Source organism: Hyla sarda, chromosome 1, assembly GCF_029499605.1.
Source record: "Hyla sarda isolate aHylSar1 chromosome 1, aHylSar1.hap1, whole genome shotgun sequence".
NCBI lineage: Eukaryota > Metazoa > Chordata > Amphibia > Anura > Hylidae > Hyla > Hyla sarda.
The window spans coordinates 480,268,002-480,290,434 of NC_079189.1; the positions used below are offsets into that span (position 1 = coordinate 480,268,002).

At 43.1% G+C, this 22,433-nt stretch overlaps 1 protein-coding gene across 1 annotated transcript in view; it reads left to right on the forward strand.

The window, feature by feature from the left end:
- The window catches only part of FBN2 (fibrillin 2), a 230,049-nt gene that overhangs the window by 27,248 nt on the left and 180,368 nt on the right, over window positions 1-22,433 (forward strand). Inside the window, exons 3-5 of the mRNA XM_056537296.1 lie at window positions 455-553; window positions 938-1,033; window positions 20,250-20,345. Of these exons, the coding sequence (XP_056393271.1) occupies window positions 455-553; window positions 938-1,033; window positions 20,250-20,345 (291 nt within the window). The remainder of the gene's footprint in view (window positions 1-454; window positions 554-937; window positions 1,034-20,249; window positions 20,346-22,433) is intronic.

Below are 22,433 nucleotides of genomic sequence, written 5' to 3' on the forward strand. Positions count from 1 at the left end.
CTGCGAGGCAATTAACCTGCGATCAAAGCCAACAGTTGCCAGTTGGTTGGTTTGGGTAATCAGGACCACTGCGGAGTAATCACCTTACATGATGGCCAGAGGGTTTGATCTTCTGTGTTGCTCTAGCCGGGTTTAGCAGCTTTTGTTCTTCATCAGTTTACTAGATGGAACATATCTCCCAGTAGCCCTCTTATTATGGCTTTTACTTTACTCTAAAACAGGTCAAAGAGGATTTGAAGAGTAGAAACATGGAAATTATGTTTGGTGTATAGAGCATTTACCGACTGACAGTAAAAATGTAAAAAGTCTTGTCAATACACATCTTTACCTACTGGAAGATAAAAGCAATATGTCATGTCTGAAGAGACTGTTATATATGTTTTTGTGTTTGTTTGTTTTTTTACTTCAATTTCATATTTAGATTCACATTTCTTATTTTATTCTTTTTCTATAGCAATTTGTAGAAATAGCTGTGGGGATGGATTCTGCTCCCGTCCAAATATGTGCACATGCTCCAATGGTCAAGTTTCCCCAGCCTGTGTAACTAAAACAGGTATGTATGAAAATAAGGTATATGCCTGTAGTTTCAAGAAATTTCAAAAGGCATCAGGTTGTATGGTGTGCTGCCAAGGCACCAAAATGTTATAAAGCATGCTTTTACTGTTTACAAAAACACATGTTTGTGATAAAGTTGTCAGACTGTAAAAGAGGTGATGGAAATGTCCAATGGAACACCTTATTGTTACCACCTCCGCCACAATCACTATTCGCTTGGAAGTTTCTTCAGTTGACTTAATACAGTAATTTACTTTGACCCCTCGTTGGCCCAACTTAAACTATGAATGAAGCGATGACTACTCGACTACCATACATTTAAGTGTATTATGAAGCATGTTGTATGATGCAAAGTAATTTCTGACTAAATTATATTTCACAGTCTCGCAATGTAGCATTCGATGCATGAATGGAGGGACGTGTGTTGATGATCAGTGTCGATGTCAGAAGGGCTATGTTGGAGCTCATTGTGGACAACGTAAGTATAGTACAACTTCAGTGTCTTAATATGTTAATAGAAACAACCATGTGCAATGCTTGATGTTATAGTGACTATCTTAATCTACTGAATTCCTTTTCTTTTATTATGTTACAGCTGTGATCAATACAAGTTAATAAAGTTCAAGAAAAATGGTCATCCTGTTCACCCACACTAAACCGAATACACTGGGTTATAGTATGGGTGTACAGGAATCCGATGAGGGGTCACTGACTATAATATGGTCTGGAGATATGTCTCTCCAAAGATCCGCTTCTATCTTCTCTAAATTGCACACTGGCTTAATTTTCATATTCATCGGTTACAAGAGTGCTCAGTTGGCTTATGTGCTCACATGACCAGCTATTCCACATCACTAGGATGCAGAGTCACAGACAATTAATATGCTAATTGAGCTGACGGGGCCTGCCACCAGCGTGCAATTTAGAGAATATAGAAACGGATCTTCGGAGGGACAAATCTCCAGACCTAAGGTATGTATTTCAGTCAGTAACCCCTCATCGGACTCCTGTTTACCCACACTATAACCCAGTGTATTAGGTTTAGTGTGGGTGAACAGGATGATTGTTTTTCTTTAACCTCTTAAAGACACAGGGCGTACCTGTACGCCCTGTGCCCGGTCCCGGTATATAACGCGGGGTCACTCCGTGACCCCACATCATACCGGGTTGGTTCCGGCGGCTAATGATAGCCAGGATTCTGGGCTAATAGCGTGCGGCACTGATCGTTGTGCCGTGCTCTATTAACCCTTTAGACATGGTGATCAAAGTTGAAAGTAAAAGCTTCCCGGCAGCTCAGTCGGGTTGATTGGGACCATTGCGATAAAATTGCAATGTCCCGATCAGCTAGCACGTGAGTGGAGGTCCCCTCACCTGTCCGTTCGGCGATTGACTGCTCCAAGCCTGAGATTCAGGCTTGAGCAATCGACCTCCTATAACACTGATCAAGCATGCGTGGCAACTCGCACATCGCAGTGTGTCTGCTCGGAGCGGCGTATTGCCGCTCCGAGCAGGCATATTTAAGGGCACCATACTGAGGTCCTTCAGCGGCGGATCTGCAGCGTAAAATACACTGTAAATCCGCACATGTGAATGTACCCAAATACAGGACAAGGAAAGTCTTCCAGGTGGATGACTTTCCTTGTCTTTTCTTACACAGACAAGCCACTGATATGAATGGACTCTATGTAATGCTTCATAACTCTGTGGTGGCACCCCAGGGAAACTGATCACTTACTAACAAGTTTTCCACAAATTACAGTTGATCACTTCTAAAAGGTAGGGGTTGTGGACAACCCTTTAACTGCCACTCTTCTAAGCACCTGCATCTTGTTCTATACACTAGTATTCACATATGGATTACCATAAATCTTAAAAAGTTATTATTACAGATTCTTAAAAGTCACTAAACCACAGTGTATTTTTTTTATTTTTGCTATTTTATTGTCTTTAACCCCTTAAGGCCTCAGGGTTTTTCCATTTTTTCATTTTCATTTTTTCCTCATCACCTTCTAAAAATCAGAACACTTTCAATTTTGCACCTACAAACCCATATGGGGGCTTATTTTTTGCGCCACCAATTGTTCTTTATAATGACATCAATTATTTCACCACAAAATTTATGAGGAAACCAGAAAAAATATATTTGTTGGGCAAAATTGGAAAAAGATGCCATTTTGTAACTTTTGGGGGCTTCCAATTCTATGCAGTGCACTTTCTGGCAAAAATTACACAATATATTTATATTTGTAGGTCCATGCATTACAAGGATACCTAATTTGTTTAGGTTTTATTTTATTTTACTACTTTAAAAAAATTATAACTACATGCACCAAAATTAGTAAAATTGTCATTTTCTGTCTTTATTTTTCCATATACAGGCATGTATGAAGGCTCATTTTTTGCGCCGTGATCAGAAGTTTTTATCGGTACCATTTTTGTTTTGATCAGACTTTTTGACAGCATTTTATACATTTTTTTTAGGGTATACAAAGTGACAAAAATACGTAATTTTGGAGTTAATTTTTTTTACATGTACACCATTGATAATGTATAATTAACATAAATTTTTATAGTTCGGACATTTATGCACGTGGCGATACCACATATGTTTATTTTCATTTACATATTTTTTTTAAGTGGGAAAAGGGGGGTGATTCAAACATTTATTAGGGAAGGGGGTTAAATCACATTTTGTAAAGTCTAATTATTTATTTTTGTATTTTTCTGTTTAGGTGTGTATTTACACACTAGAATTTTCCGAGACATTTCTATTCTCCCTGGATAGGATAATGGTTAATGCTCTGAACGAATGAGAACTCGGGTGTGTCTATTTAAGCCAGATTTCTGCATTTAGTGCTGGTTATTGAGTGCAATACTCTGATGTCTGTTATTGCAATACTCTTTGTCTGTGCAATAATGCTACTATGTCTGCTTGAGCACCTTGTATCGATCTTGTTATTTGATCTGAATTAAATTTTAGCCATGGTTAATTAGTCTTGTTTAGTAGATTTTAGCCTGTGTTTCATTAGTCGGTTTTTAGGATTGTATTTCTGTGCTGCCATGTCAGTGTTCACACTGTGAGAATCCTGTCCTGCAATCCTCCTCTTAGTGGAGTTTGGTTTTGAATTATATCCTGTTTTGTATCTTGAGTAATATCCTGTCTAGTATCCTGACCTGAGTTCCTCTATGTTGTAGAATTTGGTTTTCTTTATCTGTTTTCTGAGTTTATGTAACAAGACATCCCTGTGACCTTTTAATGGGGCTCTGGGGAATTGAGTTTTAGTACAAGATATATGTGCTCCATGGTGGACTTTGGTTGATCTGATCTTTGTTCATTGTACTAGTATCTTTTTGTGAACAGTGTCCTATGTTCTTGAAAAGTTTGCCTGTTTAGATTCTGCCCTGTTATTGCAATACTCTTTGTCTGTTTGTGCAATAATGCTACTATGTCTGATTGAGCATTTACCTTGTATATATCTTGTTATTTGATCTGAGTTTAATTTCAGCCATGGTTAATTAGTCTTGTTTAGTAGATTTTAGCCTATGTTTCATTAGTCGGTTTTTAGTATTGTATTTCTGTACTGCTATGTCAGTGTTCACACTGTGAGAATCCTGTCCTGCGTTCCTCCTCTTAGTGGAGTTTGGTTTATAATTATATCCTGTTTTGTATCTTAAGTAATATCCTGTCTAGTATCCTGACCTGAGTTCCTCTACGTTGTAGAGTTTGGTTTTCTTTTATCAGTGTGAATAGTGTTATATATTTATATCCTGTTTGGTTGATCTGATCTTTGTTCATTGTACTTGTATCTGTTTGTGAACAGTGCCCTATGTTCTTGAAACATTTGCCTGTTTAGACTCTGCCCTGTTAGTATTTGTATCCTGTCTGGTATATCTGGTTGTCTAATAGTTTTTCGTTTCTGTTTCTGGCTTGTGACTGACTATGTATAAATTTGTTTTTATACCACTACACTGTAGCACAGGTAGGGACCGGCTCCAAGTTGTCGAATCACCACTTAGGGTGTTTTGGCAAGTAGGCAGGGAGAGTGTCACTAGGGACAGCTTAGGGCTCACTCTCCTTGTCCCCCAGTCAGTCATGACACATTTATTAACTTTTTTTTACTTTTTTTTTTTTTGCAATGTTATAGTACCCCATAAGGGACTATAACATGCAATACCTTGATGTGTAGACACTGATCAATGCTCTGCCAAAGCGTAGCATTGATCAGTGTTATCAATGCTCTGCTGCTCCAGCCTAGATCTCAGGCATGGAGCAGCAGAGCAACGATGGGATGGTGGGAAGCAAGGTAAGAAGCCTACTGCTGTTTTCTCAGCTGTTTGTGATGCTGCGGTTTCACCACGGCGGTCCCTAACCGCCCACTGAACTAACCAGCAACAGTTTTCTCCCATTTTAGGCGCTACAATCAACTTTGATCGCAGTGTCTAAAAGGTTAATACCGGAAATTCGGTATTAGCCGTGGGTCCTGGTTGCTGTTAGCAACCAGGACCTACCGGGTTTTAAGCACGCTCAGCCCCTGAGCACGCTTCACATATTGGGAGCCGGCGCAGGAAGTAAATATACGTCCTGCATCATTAAGGGGTTAAGCCACAATTATTTTCTACCTCTCAGCCATCTAAGCATATTCCTTCACTCTTGTGTGTGGTTCATGGCCAAGCATTTGATGTCAAGCCTAGTGTAGGGAGTAAGACATAAAACTGCTCCTTTTATAACAGAATCTCCAAACATTGAGCTGCAGGAGAGGTCACAGCCTTTGTTATATCGTCACATGTTTCCATTACTACACTGCGTATGTGTGAAAATGGGCTCAATACTGAGATTTTTATCCAAAGACCTAAAAAGCTCAGCATCAGCAATGCTACGAATGTCACTCACAACTGTAAAGCTTTAATAGGAAATCTGACCTAAAATTTATATGGAAATATTGTATACATGGCTATTAGTTGGTAGCATGAAAGAACTCTGTATTAGTAAGCAGACATATTACTTTATTATTTATTTAAGATCCATTCTATAGTTCATTTTATTTTTATACAATAAAATATGTCTCATCCTTTCTTTAAAGTAATCTTTTCCATTGCAAGATTTCAAGTGCCATATTTTTTTTATATCACCGTAGCTATATAACGGCTAACTTTTCTTGTTTTTTTGTGGGACAAGTTGTATTTTTCAGTCAAACCCTTTCAGGGGCACATATAATTTATGTGCTTCCATTTTTTTAGGGGGGAATCCAGCTCTACCTTTCCTTTAGTTTAGTTAAAGGAGTACTCCCGTGGAAAACTTTTTTTTTTTTTAAATGAACTGGTGCCAGAAAGTTAAACAGATTTGTAAATTACTTCTATTAAAAAATCTTAATCCTTTCAGTACTTGTTAGTAGCTGTGCTACAGAGGAAAATCTTTATTTTTTTAATTTCTTTTTTGTGTTGTCCACAGTGCTCCCTGCTTACACCTGATGTCCGTATCAGGAACTGTCTAGAGCAGGAGAAAATCCCCATAGCAAACCTATGCTACTCTGGACAGTTCCTGACACGGACAAAGGTGTCAGCAGAGAGTAGTGTTGATTCGTCATATATTCACTAAATTTGCATATTTGTAATATTCTCGTTTTATTTTCGCATATGCGAAAATTCGCGTATGCGAAAATTAACATATGTGAAAATTAGCATATAAAAAATTAGCATAAGCGAAAATTACATATGCGAAAATTAGCATATGCAAATTTTCGCATATGCGAAAATTCGCTTGCCAGTCTCACACAGTAGTATTAGAGCCTTCTTTACACCACACAAGCTGGAAGCAGAGAGGGGTGATCACTGTGATGTGTACTGTGAAAAAAAAATGAATATTCGTAATTACGAATATATAGTGCTATATTCGCGAATATTCGCAAATTTGCGAATATGCGATATTCGCGAATAAAATTTGCATGGCGAATATTCGCGAGCAACACTAGCAGAGAGCACTGAGGACAACACAAAATAGAAATTCAAAAAGTAAAGAATTTCCTCTGTAGCATACAGCTGCTAAAAAGTTCTAAAAGGATTAAGATTTTTTAATAGAAGTAATTTACAAATCTGTTTAACTTTCTGGCACCAGTTAATAAAAAAAAAAGTTTTCCACTGGAGTACCCCTTTAAGGCTTGTTTCACACAAGCAAATTTCTCCGTTTAGCAAGTTCCGTTGCTAGTTCCATCCTAAAATCAGCTGTGAACGTCAGTAACCAAATCCTATACGTCCGTTAGAAAATCCTATTATAGTCTATGGGATTTTTCTAATATCCGTTTTAATCCGTTATAGTTCGTTATTGATAATGGACGTTATTTTGTGACGGAAAATAGTACGGAAGAAAATAATTCCTGAACTATTTTCTTCCGTACTATCTTCCGTCACAAAATAACGTCTGTTATCAATAACGGACTATAACGGATTAAAACAGATATTAGAAACATCCAATAGACAATAATGGGATTTTCTAACTGACGTATAGGATTTGGTTACTGCCGTTGACAGCTGATTTTAGGACGGAACTAGCGACGGAACTTGCTAAACGGAATAATTTGCTAGTGTGAAACAAGCCTAAGAAATACAATTTTGTCATGCTATCAGAACACTTAGAAGGCTTCAATTACATAACAATCACCATGAAAGAGATTTATCAAGCTCCTTAGTAGATTATTTTTGCGTAAAAATATTGCATGTACTTGTGCACTTTACTATACATGCTGTGACTTTTTTTATTTTTGTTTATTCCAACACACATTTCCGAAATCTGCTCACATAGTATTTTTTTTTTACTTTGCAGTGGTCATGTATTTATCAAATGCGATAGTCACTATTAATGAAGCAAAAAAGTTGCATCTCCATTTAAAAGTCGCATATGTATTCCAGTCCTAACTGGCTTACAGAAAGTGCATACGTCTGCAGAAAAGGATATTAACACCCACTTTAACAACTGTTCTTGTTCTGCATCATGCAACAAAGCTACTACATTAATGTTAATGTTAATTATAGAAAAAAATATTTATATTATATTAATATAATTACATTATAGTCATTATATATATATATATATATATATATATATATATATATATATATTAATTAACTCTATAAATTTTTAGGTTGAAAATACACACTGCACACCCTGTTAATTTTAGGACACGTACATGCTGGCGTACCCTCTACATTTTTTAATTAATGTTGTGTTAAAATAGAATAAGGCAAAAAATAATTGTGTAAGAATTTTGACAGACTACGTAAATAACCCATTATTCATTATTCCATTCATTGGCCCCAGTGTGTTTATAATATCTCATTGGCCCCAGGGTGTTTATAATAATTCATTGGCTCCAGTGTGCATATTCCCCCTCTCGCTGCCTGCTCCTCATCTTTCTGAAACAGGGCAGCAGCGGGACATGTCGGGAACCGGTGGCGGTAAATGAATGAATAAAGCCGACATCCCGCATGTAAGCTTTATTCATTAATTAATTCACCGCCACCGCTGCCCAACACGTCGCCGTTGCTCCCTGCTCCTAGCACAATCGACACACCAACGGGACATGTCTATTCTCTGCTGCTCATCTCCGTCAGGTACAGAGATGAGCAGCAGAGAATAGGCATGTCCTGCACGGTGCGCTTATTGCGTTAGGAGCAGGGCTGCATGGGGAGTGTGTCGGCTTCAATCATTCATTTGCCGCCGCCGATTCCCGATATGTCCCACTGCTGCCCTGCTCCAAGAAGATGAGGAGCAGGCAGTGGGAGGGGGAATAAGCACAGTGGGGCCAATGAATTAATATAAGCACACTGGGGCCAATTAATTATTATAAACACACTGGGGCCAATGAATTATTATAAACACACTGGGGCCAATCAATTATTATAAACATGTATGGGGGCATAAATTTGGGGGACAAAGTAGTAATTAAAAACCTTGGCGGGAGCCCTGAATGGCTCTTCGGTGCTGGCCATTCAGGGCTCCCAGTGGGGGATTTCAAAATGAAAGTTTACACAGTAGTACTGTAGATACATCGCAGGGGAGCGGAGCATGCCACCCATTCCCCTGCTTTATAACTGCTGATCGCATCAGGTCTCAGAAGTGAGAACCGGTGTGATCAGTCCCTTATCCCCTGTACTACTAGACCCAACATAGAACAGACTCTGTTGCCTGATGGGGATAGTAGTTCAAACACTAATGTAGCCTCCCCAGCCACCTGCAGACTCCCACAGCCAGGGAACTACTACTCCCATCATGGTAAGGCGTCTGTTCCGTTATGGAAGTAGTAGCAGTAATACAGTAATAATCAGACACATATTCACACAGGGTTGATAAAGAAGTTCGGCTATTAACATAAGGGAAACATTTTCTGCTTTAAAAAAATGCTTTTGTAAGCGAGTTTCCCGATTGTCGCTTACGTGTGATTTATCAAGGTTGTGCAACTATTTGATAAATATTGTCGCACATAAGCAAACGTAAGTAAAAAAAAATAATTCTTATAAAAGCCATACGTTTGAAAAGAATGATAAATCTCCTTCTATGTTTCCTCTCAAGTTTCTGTGAAAGTCTAGCGATCTCATGACATGCATTTCTGAATACACTGAGTTAAGAAATAAGTCAAAGGGTGAGATTGCATGGTAAGGGGTCCAAACATGATCTCAAGGGCCCCAATGCTAGTTGTGCATGTGAAACCCTGCTCCATTCATTGTCTATGAGTGCTGTACTCAGCTATCAAAGAGAATTATGGAGGGGATGTGTTGAACCCATTCCTTGCGCATGGAGAGCTGAAGTACTGTTCAGGAGATTGTGGTGGGTCCCAGCCGTCGGTTTGTCTTGCCACCCGCAATCAGACACTAATCCCCTACCCTGTGGAAACACATGCTATGTGTAATCATAATATATATATATATATATATATATATATATATATATATATATCACATTGGGGAAATTTATCCTTTCCCTGCCACACTGCCACATATCCCCCCCCCCCCCCCCCCTCTGCTCAGACCACCGGGAAGGAGCACTTGTATTCAAAAGGCAGAGTCCAACTGTCTTTCCTTTTCCTTGAACAACTCCGTCCATCAGGTTTTGAGGCATTTGGCTTCCTTCATCAGCAGATTTTATCTGCTCCACTTCAATGGTGCACCCTTCTTTCATTCGCACTTTCATCAGCCACCGAGCACAAGACTTTTGGTCACTTTTGACAAATTCCTTGTAAAAAGCTCCATTCATGTCACACCTTTCTAGCACCAGGTTCTTCATCTTGGTCTGTGCAGTTCTCTGAACACTAGGTGTGGACAAGGCAGATGCTCCAGGCCTTTGTCTTCTTCTGTCAACGGTATGACCATCGCCCGAACTTTGCTGGTGGCCAACCGAGCCTGTATCACCCATTTACAGGACTTCTAAGACATCCTCCACAATTTCAGGAGGCTTCCCTTCAATGAACCTGTCCATCTTCTCCTTGAGACGGACTCTTCTCCAAATTCTACTTCTGCAGACTTTCTTCCGGTGTTTTCTTGAACTAATCCAGCGCCTCTCAGGGTTTCTACCACGACCCAGTCTTCTATCACAGTGACCTCTTTTTAAGGACTCTGCTTTCTTATTAGCCCTTTCTTTAGGGACACCAACCTTCACAGGCTCATCTTTAGGCTGAGAACTGACTTCACTTGCAGCTTCTGCAGTTATCTCTGGTTTAACTTCTGCCTCAGAGAACTTCTCTGCCTCAGCATTTTCACCATCCAAAGTCAATATCTCTGCAGCTTCAGAGAACTTCCCATATGTTTTCACCTCAGTCTCAGCTTCAGAGAACTTCCCTTATGGTTTCACCTCAGTCTCAGCTTCAGAGGACCTCTCATATGGCTTCTTCTCATGGTCTTCAGACTCCACTGTTTCTTGCATCCATTGTTCAGACTCCGCCACTTTTAGAGAAAGCATCCCTGTCTCCAGTAGCTTTTGCCCCACAAGCAGTTTTACTTCTTTTACACGGACGGCTGTGGCTTTGGCCTCAGTTTCAATCTGAGACACCTTTAACCTCTTGTTAGCCAGTTCTACTATAGCTTGGTCTCTGCTTTCTTTTAGGACCTTCATGTCCCCTTCCAGCTTTAAACATTTCTGCTGCTCACTCTTGAGCTTAGCAGAGTTCAACCAGCAATTCTGTCAAGTTTTTGACAGTATCCTCCAGGGACAGCAGTTGTTCTCTCATCTGCTCATTGTCTTTATTCAGCTGCGCCATCTTGGACACTTTCTGCTCATAGACTTTTAGCTGAACCTCTTGTTCATAGAGCTGAGTACCCAGTGAATCCAAGGTAGCTGCGTGAGACTTAATGTGTGTTTCGTTCTGTGCCTCCAGGCTCTGCACCTTTTGAGCCAATACCACTTTCTCCTTCTCCAGCTCTTCCATGGCTACCAACCTAGCCTTGTGATCACTTTGTAGAGCCAGATATGCCTCACACAGGACATTCACTTCTTCTTCCTTGAATGAGATCTGCTTGGCTACAATCTCCAATTCTCTCTCCTTACTGGTCACAAGACCCTGGGAGCGGGACAGTTCATCCTGCAGAGCCCAAACTCACTTTTGTGGTGCTCCATATCTTTCTGCAGCTGAAGCTTCGCTTCCTGCTCTTTATTCAAGTCTGCAAGCATTTTTTCTTTCTCCTCTGTCAGGTGATGGACTACTTCTTCCTTTTGCGACAAGTTAGCAGAAACCATCTGTAAGGTTTTTTCAAGGTTCTGGATCTGCTCCCTTTTTTTTTACCAAGACCAGCTCTTTTTTTCCGAGTTCTCTTACTTGCAGCGGTCTCCTTACTCTCGCTGCTGGACCTTGCCAGACTTATTATACATCTGGGTTCTAACAAAACCATCATCTTATACCTTCTATTGCCAGCTCACACAGGTTTTCTTTTGTCCTGTCAGAGGTGGCAGCAGTACTCTTTACATCTGAACACATCAACATAAGTTTTTCAACAAAAACATTATCAGATTGCACATGTTTTAAATTTACAGGACAGTTTATAGCACTATGACCTAACTCAGGCAAAGTGTGTTTTGTAAAATTTTCTCCCAGTCCTGCATTCAACATTTTCTGTTCACCAGATTTTTTTTAAATCCGATCTGCACAGTGTGAACAGTCTCATCAGTCTTCATGAGGGGTCCCTCACATGATTTTGCAACTGGACATAGGTTGGTACCACCTTGAACATGGTTCACACAGTCAACTAGGGAAACACCACCCTCAGACTCAGCATTTTTATGCACAGTCCCATCATTCTTATGTACAGTCTCATAGCCTCTTGCACTGCAGCAGTCTGCAACAAAGCACTTATCAAGACATCCATCTTGCAACACTTTAAACCTTTCAAACACAGCACAGTCCTCTGCCAAAATGTCAGCCGCTTGCCAACAAAATTTTCCGTTGCCCCTAGCAACGCCTTTATACAGTCTCAAAACGTCATTTGCACTCTGCAGGTGGCCCGTCCACCTGTCTCCATACTTGAGAAAGAGCGCCCACTTGCTTGATGCAATCTGTTGCCCCTAGAAACAACTTCACCAAAGGCTCAGTCTTGCTCTTGTACTCCACAGCTGGGCCCGTCCCACTGTCTCCTCTCTGAAAAAGAGTACAAGAGTACACCCTTGCAACATGCACGGTTGTTTTCTCTTGGCAACAACTTCACTGCAACTCGTCCGCTGGTTGCTTCTAGCAACGTTTTACCCGCATCCTCCACCAATTGTAAGGATTCCTCCTTGGGGTTAGCTCCAGGATCGTCCTGGACACTGCCACGGGAAACGTTTCCACTCAATAAACCCGCAGACAATGGTTATTCATGCAAGTCTGGCACCTTGCCAGCTTTATTTAGACAGGTTGCAGGGGAAAAACAAACATAACACAGGAACAAAATAAAATCCTAGACCGTCTGGTCACTGACTACACATATCAGCATGCCCTGACTACTAACTGGAGAGCTACACTCAGCCAGTTAAACATGTGACTCCTGCAACCTGCTACTCACAGTTCACACCACATCTTGGACCACTCACAGCTCCAGCTGTGTGCTTCCTCAACAGGGTCCGAGTGTCTCCCCCTACAGCGACATGCTGTTTCCCAGGGAGAGCCCCAACTATTCTGTTTCCTTTCTTTTTAAACACACTTCCCCTTCCTGATACCTCATTAATCAGGCCACAGGTGGAGCATTCTCCAGAGTTAGCAAGGGAAATACACCCTTTCCTTGCCACACTGCCACAATATATATATATATATATATATATATATATATATATATATATATATAGTATACTTCAACAGTATACACAGTGATATATGTTTATTGATCCATATAAGCATAACTATGCATATAGTGTATTTTATAGCCATGGATATGCAAACATACACAAAGAATAAGCACATATAAACAAAACATTTATAATTTTTTAACAAAGTCTTTGTTACGCCGAGCGCTCCGGGTCCCCGCTCCTCCCCGGAGCACTCGCAGCGTTCTCTCATTCGCAGCGCCCCGGTCAGACCTGCTGCCGGGTGCGCTGCGATATTACTCCCAGCCGGGATGCGATTCGCGATGCGGGACGCGCCCGCTCGCGATGCGCATCTCGGCTCCCGTACCTGACCCGCTCCCTGTCTGTGTTGTCCCGTCGCGCGCGGCCCCGCTCCTTAGGGCGCGCGCGCCGGGTCTCTGCGATTTAAAGGGCCACTGCACCACTGATTGGTGCAGCAGGCCTAATCAGTATCCTCACCTGTGCACTCCCTACTTATACCTCACTTCCCCTGCACTCCCTCGCCGGATCTTGTTGCCATTGTGCCAGTGAAAGCGTTTCCTTGTGTGTTCCTAGCCTGTGTTCCAGACCTCCTGCCGTTGCCCCTGACTACGATCCTTGCTGCCTGCCCTGACCTTCTGCTACATCCGACCTTGCTTTTGTCTACTCCCTTGTACCACGCTTATCTCAGCAGTCAGAGAGGTTGAGCCGTTGCCTGGATACGACCTGGTTGCTACCGCCGCTGCGAGACCATCCCGCTTTGCGGCGGGCTCTGGTGAATACCAGTAGCAACTTAGAACCGGTCCACCGACACGGTCCACGCCAATCCCTCTCTGGCACAGAGGATCCACCTCCAGCTAGCAGAATCGTGACAGTAGATCCGGCCATGGATCCCGCTGAGGTCCTGCTGCCAGTTGTTGCTGACCTCACCACGGTAGTCGCCCAGCAGTCGCAACAGATAGCGCAACAAGGCCACCAGCTGTCTCAAGTGACCGTGATGCTACAGCAGCTACTACCACAGCTTCAGCAATCATCTCCTCCGCCAGCTCCTGCACCTCCTCCGCAGCGAGTGGCCGCTTCCAGCCTCCGATTATCCTTGCCGGATAAATTTGATGGGGACTCTAAGTTTTGCTGTGGTTTTCTTTCGCAATGTTCCCTGCATTTGGAGATGATGTCGGACCAGTTTCCAACTGAAAGATCTAAGGTGGCTTTCGTAGTCAGCCTTCTGTCTGGGAAAGCCCTGTCATGGGCCACACCGCTCTGGGACCGCAATGATCCTGTCACTGCCTCTGTACACTCCTTCTTCACGGAGATTTGAAGTATCTTTGAGGAACCTGCCCGAGCCTCTTCTGCCGAGACTGCCCTGCTGAACCTGCTCCAGGGTAATTCTTCTGTTGGCGAGTACGCCATCCAATTCCGTATTCTTGCCTCCGAATTATCCTGGAATAACGAAGCCCTCTGCGCGACCTTCAAAAAAGGCCTATCCAGTAACATTAAAGATGTGCTGGCCGCACGAGAAATTCCTGCTAACCTGCATGAACTTATTCATCTTGCCACCCGCATTGACATGCGTTTTTCCGAAAGGCGTCAGGAGCTCCGCCAGGATATGGACTTTGTTCGCACGAGGCGGTTTCTCTCCCCGGCTCCTCTCTCCTCTGGTCCTCTGCAATCCGTTCCTGTGCCTTCCGCCGTGGAGGCTATGCAAGTTGACCGGTCTCGCTTGACACCTCAAGAGAGGACATGACGCCGCATGGAGAACCTTTGCCTGTACCGAACATTTCTTGAAGGATTGTCCTATCTGTCCTCCTCGCCAGGAAAGACGCACGCTGACTCCACACAAAGGTGAGACAGCTCTTGATGTGAACTCTGCTTCTCCACGTCTTACTGTGCCTGTGCGGATGTCTTCTTCTACCTTCTCCTTCTCTGCTATGGCCTTCTTGGATTCCGGATCTGCAGGAAACTTTATTTTGGCCTCTCTCATCAAAAGGTTCAACATCCCGGTGACCAGTCTCGCCAGACCCCTCTACATCAACTCTGTTAATAATGAAAGATTGGACTGTACCGTGCGTTACCGCACGGAACCTCTCTTAATGTGCATCGGACCCCATCACGAAAAAATTGAATTTTTGGTCCTCTCTAACTGCACTTCAGAAATTCTTCTTGGATTACCGTGGCTTCAACGCCATTCCCCCTTAATTGGACCACAGGGGAAATCAAGAACTGGGGTACTTCTTGCCACAAGGACTGTCTTAAACCGGCTCCCAGTACTCACAGTCAAGACCCTGTAGTTCCCCCGGTATCTGGTCTTCCCAAGGCCTATCTGGATTATGCTGATGTTTTTTGCAAAAAACAAGCAGAGACTTTGCCTCCTCACAGGCCTTATGACTGTCCTATTGACCTCCTCCCGGGTACTACTCCACCCCGGGGCAGAATCTATCCTCTGTCTGCTCCGGAAACTCAAGCCATGTAGGAATACATCCAGGAGAACTTAAAAAAGGGGTTTATCCGCAAGTCCTCCTCTCCTGCCGGAGCTGGATTTTTTTTTGTCTCCAAAAAAGACGGCTCCCTACGCCCTTGCATTGATTACCGCGGACTTAATAAAATCACTGTAAAAAAACGCTACCCCCTACCTCTTATCTTGGAACTCTTTGACCGCCTACGAGGCGCCCACATCTTTACCAAGCTGGACTTAAGAGGTGCTTTTAATCTCATCCGCATCAGGGAGGGGGACGAATGGGAGACTGCATTTAACACCAGAGATGGACACTTTGAGTATCTGGTTATGCCCTTTGTCCTTTGCAACGCCCTTGCCGTCTTCCAAGACTTTGTAAATGAAATTTTTTGTGATCTTCTATATACCTGTGTTGTGGTTTACCTGGATGATATTCTGATTTTTTCTGCCAACTTAGAAGAACACCGCCAGCATGTCCGCATGGTTCTTCAGAGACTTCGGGACAATCAACTTTATGCCAAAATGGAAAAATGTCTCTTTGAATGTCAGTCTCTTCCTTTCCTAGGATACTTAGTCTCTGGCCAGGGACTACAAATGGACCCAGATAAACTATCTGCCGTATTGGATTGGCTACGCCCCTCCGGACTCCGTGCTATCCAACGTTTTTTGGGGTTCGCCAATTATTACAGACAATTTATTCCACACTTTTCCCCTATTGTGGCTCCTATTGTGGCTTTAACCAAGAAAAACGCCAATCCTAAGTCCTGGTCTCCTCAAGCGGAAGACGCATTTAAACATCTCAAGTCTGCCTTTTCTTCTGCTCCCGTACTCTCCAGACCTGACCCATCTAAACCCTTCTTATTGGAGGTAGACGCCTCCTCGGTGGGAGCTGGAGCAGTTCTTCTACAAAAAAATTATTCCGGGCATGCTGTTACTTGTGGGTTTTTTTCTAGGACCTTCTCTCCGGCGGAGAAAAACTACTCCATTGGTGATCGAGAATTACTGGCCATAAAATTGTCGCTTGAGGAATGGAGGCACCTGCAGGAGGGATCCAAATATCCAGTTATTATATACACTGACCACAAGAATCTCTCTTATCTCCAGTCTGCCCAACGGCTGAACCCTCGCCAGGCTAGGTGGTCGTTGTTCTTTGCCCGTTTTAACTTTGAAATCCATTTTCGCCCTGCTGACAAGAACATTAGGGCCGATGCCCTCTCTCGTTCTTCAGATGCCTCTGAAGTGGAAGCCACTCCGCAACACATCATTCCTCCGGACTGTCTGATCTCCACTTCTCCAGCTTCCATCAGACAAACTCCTCCAGGGAAGACCTTCGTTTCTCCATGCCAGCGCCTCGGGATTCTCAAGTGGGGACACTCCTCCCACCTCGCAGGCCATGCTGGCATCAAAAAATCCATTCAACTCATCTCTCGATTTTATTGGTGGCCTACTCTGGAGACTGATGTTGTTGATTTCGTGCGGGCTTGTACAGTCTGTGCCCGGGATAAGACCCCTCGTCAGAAGCCTGCTGGTCTCCTTCATCCTCTGCCTGTTCCTGAACAACCTTGGTCACAGATTGGTATGGACTTTATTACTGACTTGCCTTTATCCCATGGCAACACAGTTGTTTGGGTGGTCGTTGATCGATTCTCCAAGATGGCAAATTTTATCCCTCTTCCAGGCCTTCCTTCGGCGCCTCAGTTGGTAAAGCAATTTTTTATACACATTTTTCGCCTTCACGGGTTGCCCACGCATATCGTCTCGGATAGAGGCGTTCAATTTGTGTCTAAATTCTGGAGGGCCCTCTGTAAGCAGCTCAAGATCAAATTAAACTTCTCTTCTTCTTATCATCCCCAATCCAATGGGCAAGTAGAAAGAATTAATCAGGTCCTGGGTGACTATTTGCGACATTTTGTTTCCTCCCGCCAGGATGACTGGGCAGATCTTCTACCATGGGCCGAATTCTCATACAACTTCAGAGTCTCCGAATTTTCTGCTAAATCCCCATTCTTCGTGGTGTACGGCCGTCACCCTCTTCCTCCCCTCCCCACTCCCATGCCCTCTGGTTTGCCCGCTGTTGATGAAGTTACTCGAGACTTTTCCACCATATGGAAAGAAACCCAAAATTCTCTTTTACAGGCTTCATCCCGGATGAAAAAATTTGCTGATAAGAAAAGAAGAACTCCCCATTTTTGCTCCCGGAGACAAGGTATGGCTCTCCGCTAAGTATGTCCGCTTTTGTGTCCCCAGTTATAAACTGGGACCACGCTATCTTGGTCCTTTCAAAATCAAGTGCCAGATCAACCCTGTCTCTTACAAACTCCTTCTTCGTCCTTCTCTCCGTATTCCCAATGCCTTCCATGTCTCTCTCCTTAAACCACTCATCCTTAACCGCTTCTCTCCCAAAGTTGTTTCTCCCACTCCAGTTTCCGGTTCACCTGACGTCTTTTCAGTGAAGGAGATTCTAGCATCCAAGACGGTCAGAGGTAAAAGATTCTTCTTGGTTGACTGGGAGAATTGCGGCCCGGAGGAGAGATCTTGGGAACCTGAGGACAACATCCTGGACAAAAGTCTTATCCTCAGGTTCTCAGGCTCCAAGAAGAGGGGGAGACCCAAGGGGGGGTACTGTTACGCCAAGCGCTCCGGGTCCCCGCTCCTCCCCGGAGCGCTCGCAGCGTTCTCTCATTCGCAGCGCCCGGTCAGACCTGCTGACCGGGTGCGCTGCGATATTACTCCCAGCCAGGATGCGATCCGCGATGCGGGACGCGCCCGCTCGCGATGCGCATCTCGGCTCCCGTACCTCACCCGCTCCCCGTCTGTGTTGTCCCGTCGCGCGCGGCCCCGCGCCTTAGGGCGCGCGCGCGCCGGGTCTCTGCGATTTAAAGGGCCACTGCACCACTGATTGGCGCAGCAGGCCTAATCAGTATCCTCACCTGTGCACTCCCTACTTATACCTCACTTCCCCTGCACTCCCTCGCCGGATCTTGTTGCCATTGTGCCAGTGAAAGTGTTTCCTTGTGTGTTCCTAGCCTGTGTTCCAGACCTCCTGCCATTGCCCCTGACTACGATCCTTGCTGCCTGCCCTGACCTTCTGCTACGTCCGACCTTGCTTTTGTCTACTCCCTTGTACCGCGCCTATCTTCAGCAGTCAGAGAGGTTGAGCCGTTGCCGGTGGATACGACCTGGTTGCTACCGCCGCTGCAAGACCATCCCGCTTTGCGGCGGGCTCTGGTGAATACCAGTAGCAACTTAGAACCGGTCCACCGACACGGTCCACGCCAATCCCTCTCTGGCACAGAGGATCCACCTCCAGCTAGCCGAATCGTGACAGTCTTTAGTTAGATGTTCTAGAAACAATGTTATTTTTTAGGGACAATTTTTTAGACACATCCATAGGAAAATGTGTCTTTGACGCCTATAGGTGAGTCACTCAATATCTGTTTTCTTGCATATTCAAACCAGACCACCATAAAGACTTATTCCAGCCATGACTTATCTCTGTAGAGATTGCTATTTACTCTTCTTTGCCTCTGATTTTCTAGCACCCTCGCCATCTGTTCCTTACCCTCTTCAAAAGCTCCCCATGCTACTGCTATCCTCAATGTTGTGCCTGATGTTTCTCATGCAGCACCTGTAGCTGCTCTACTTTGTACTCTATACAGTAATATTGACCCCTTAATGCCCCACAAACTAATGTGCCCCTCATAGTGGTACCTGTTGCTTCTGATGCCTCTTTCCCATGGTGTACCCTAGGAACCTAACTACACAGGGCCTCACTGTGCAATAGTCTGTCTCCATGCAGCAAACTGACAGTGTCTTCCTGGCCTTAAAACCTCTTTCTCCTTTATTTTGCCTCCTGCACTTAAAGGGGTATTCCGGCTTCATACATCTTATCCTCTATCCAAAGGATATGGGATAAGATGTATGATCGCACGGGTCCCACTGCTGGGGACCCCTGCGTTCTCGGTGCAGCTCCCGGCATTCTGTGCCAGGCACTGCCTGCCATACAGGGAGGCTGTGTCACAGCCACTCCCCCTAGTGACGTCACACCACACCCCCTCCTTTCATGTCTATGGGAGAGGGCGTGACAGCCGTCACACCCCTCCCATAGACATGAATGGAGGGGGCGTGGCTGTGACATCACGTCCCTGTCTCCGAGGCAGCACCCCTTTAATCTGGCAGCACCACTGCCTTGTAAATGGTTGTGGCTGAAAGTCTTCTCAATTTAGCACCCTCCAGCTGCCTTTAATACACTGTTTACGTTCAGAACAGCAGCAAGGAATGCAAGTTGTGCAACCCCTAGACGTAAAACTTGATCTGTCAAATGGAACCTCACTCAGAATTAAGTGGTCACAATAAGGTGCACAATAAGGTTTTGTTTTGCACATTGTTTTACAAAGGCGCACATGAGGCTTAAATGTCATGTCCACAAATCGGTAATGAGATGATTTATTGGTCATTGCAATGAGTTCTTATGGATATTTGTAATGGAAATATAAGTCTGTGTTACAGTAAATCACAGGTTTGGAGTTGGCTGCTCTAGTTACTAAAGTCATATAACTAAATCAGTTTTACATATCATCTTTATTCCTCTTCTAGCAGCATATAAGGTTCACACATACTCACAGATGTACATTATTGTATTTGGCAAGTTAGGTTACCACATATTACTTAACAACCACTCAACTTCATGTCTGGATATGTGAGATACATGTGCAGATGTCTATATAAGAAGTTCTTTCTTCTATACAATGCACAACCTTTTCATCCTGGAAACCAAGCCATGACATAGTAACAAGTACACCCTAACAACATTTACAATGCTTTTGTAACTCTGTAGAAAATAAAGCAAATCTGCATGCATCCCCTTGGGAAACTGATTTATTGTCACTAAACATAACCCAAATGCTGATAATGAACATGAAGGTTATTTGGATATATGCTTATTGTTATATACTTGTTTTTACACAGCCGTCTGTGAAAATGGTTGTCAGAATGGAGGCCGTTGCATTGGACCCAATCGATGTGCATGTGTATATGGATTTACTGGTCCTCAGTGTGAAAGAGGTAAGTACAATTTGTTGTTGTAAAGCCATTCACCATAAAGTTTGGGGCAGAGGGAGTAATATTTATTTGTTGTGCCATAAAAATCCATGGTAATGCTGAGTCCTGTAAAGTTGGAGCAGCGCAAAGAGTCTCTACTCTGGATTACAAGCAAATAACCCCTCTCCTACATTTGCTCTAATAGGGTTTTCTTACTGGGAATGTTACTTCATATGTAACTGTTATATGTTTTAAAAATGAATTATTGTTTTGTAATTTTATGGTTTGTTATTAAATATTATATGTTTTTAGTTTATATATTCTTATATAATATGAATTATTATCCTTTATGGTTTCTGATGATTTGCACTTAAACAGTACCTAGAAGCCAAGCAGAGTTCATATCAGTAGCTTGAGTATTGAGTATATAAACAGACTTGTGTATTTTTTCCTCCTCTACCAGTTTCTGTAGTGCAGTGGTTATCACATGCTCCTAGGACTCAAAAGATACCCATATTTGAAACCCGTCAGAAACAAGGGACTGACTCTTCAACTTTGATTCAACAGGAATGCTCATGGATGCCCTTCTTATCTCCCACCTGACTATGACAACATTGTTCTCTTACACTTTTGCCCCCCTCCAATCTACCCCCAACGTTTACGTCTGGTTAACCGACCTCTTCTCTTTCTTCTCTTCAGCCTCTCCCCTCTGTCAATACCTTCACTGTCTATCCAGTGCCCAGTTTCAGGGTCTTGGCAATATTCTTATAGCCCAGGCCATCTTTAGGTAGAGCCACACTTTTTTTTCCAGATCCCAGAGAGTTCTTTGCCATATGGTGCCATGTTGAATTTCCAGTTTCCAATATTAGAGAGTGTGAGAGCAATAGCACCAAATTTAAGACACTTGCTCTCCATTCACAGCAGATACCTTGTAACACTAACAAATCACTTAACACCGGGGTGGGAAAATGGCCTAATGTGGACATTTCCACTTAGGGGTATACTCACTTTTGTTGGCAAGGTTTATACATTTCTGGCTTTGTGTTAAGTTATTTTGAGGGGACAGCAACTTTAAATTGTAGCAGAGTGTCATTTCTTTAGTGTTTTTCTGAAATATCTAGTATCTTTGTTATCAGGCAAATGAGTTGTTTTATGCATACTCTATTTTATACACATTGTTGAATTCAAAATGAGGACCACTCTCTCAGGTTCAGTACTGATGCCTTTATGTTCTGTTACAGGCTCATAATATGGAAATGTTTATGTTTTTATGTCAACTGCCATTTTGACCTCTATTAAGGCAATATATTAAAGAGAGTGGCATGACATAGGTTTCAAAGTAACAAAAAACATTTGTCTAACCCATAAGAGATAAGGATCTCATTTCTAACATAACATCTAGCTTATGTTCACACACTGTAAAATCAGCATTTTTTCATCCATAAATGACACATCCCATTTCTAGCCATAATCGTCCACAATGCAAAAGATGACTGTTTTTTAATGGTGTGTGAACATGGCTTTAAAGATGAGAAACGTCACTGTTTTGAATATGGGCTCTACTGTTGAGTAGTAAATAAAATATTTAAAAACTATTCTATATTTTGGTTAAAATGTCTGTTCCACAGGATATCACTTCCAGTTGTGCAGTGAGATGAATTACTGTTGTGACCCTCATACTTCTCGCTGACACGGCATAGATGCTGTCCTCAGCCCACCCTAGCTTTGGATTGTTTGTGATAGCTCATTGTACATGTGCTTGATAACCATCTGTTGATTGAACGCCCATTGTTATGCCATCAATGTCTACTTAGCGGAGTCATGTTTATCTCTATCTCTGGATTGAGAAATGGAGTAATCTACTCTCCCTTTTTAGCTGAGGATTTTTTCCTAATTTTGAACACATGTAATTTCCCTGCAGAAGGCCTCTTCTCCTTAGCTGTATGATAAATCCTGACTAGTTTCATAGCTATCTGAAGTCATCGCAGACTAATTTCCGGACTGGAGACAGAGGGCTGAGCAGTATTGAAAGACTGACAAGATTACAGAAGCTGCAGATTTTCCTCTTTTTTAGCATGAAAACTGTGCCTGCTTTTCAACTTTTAATATTTT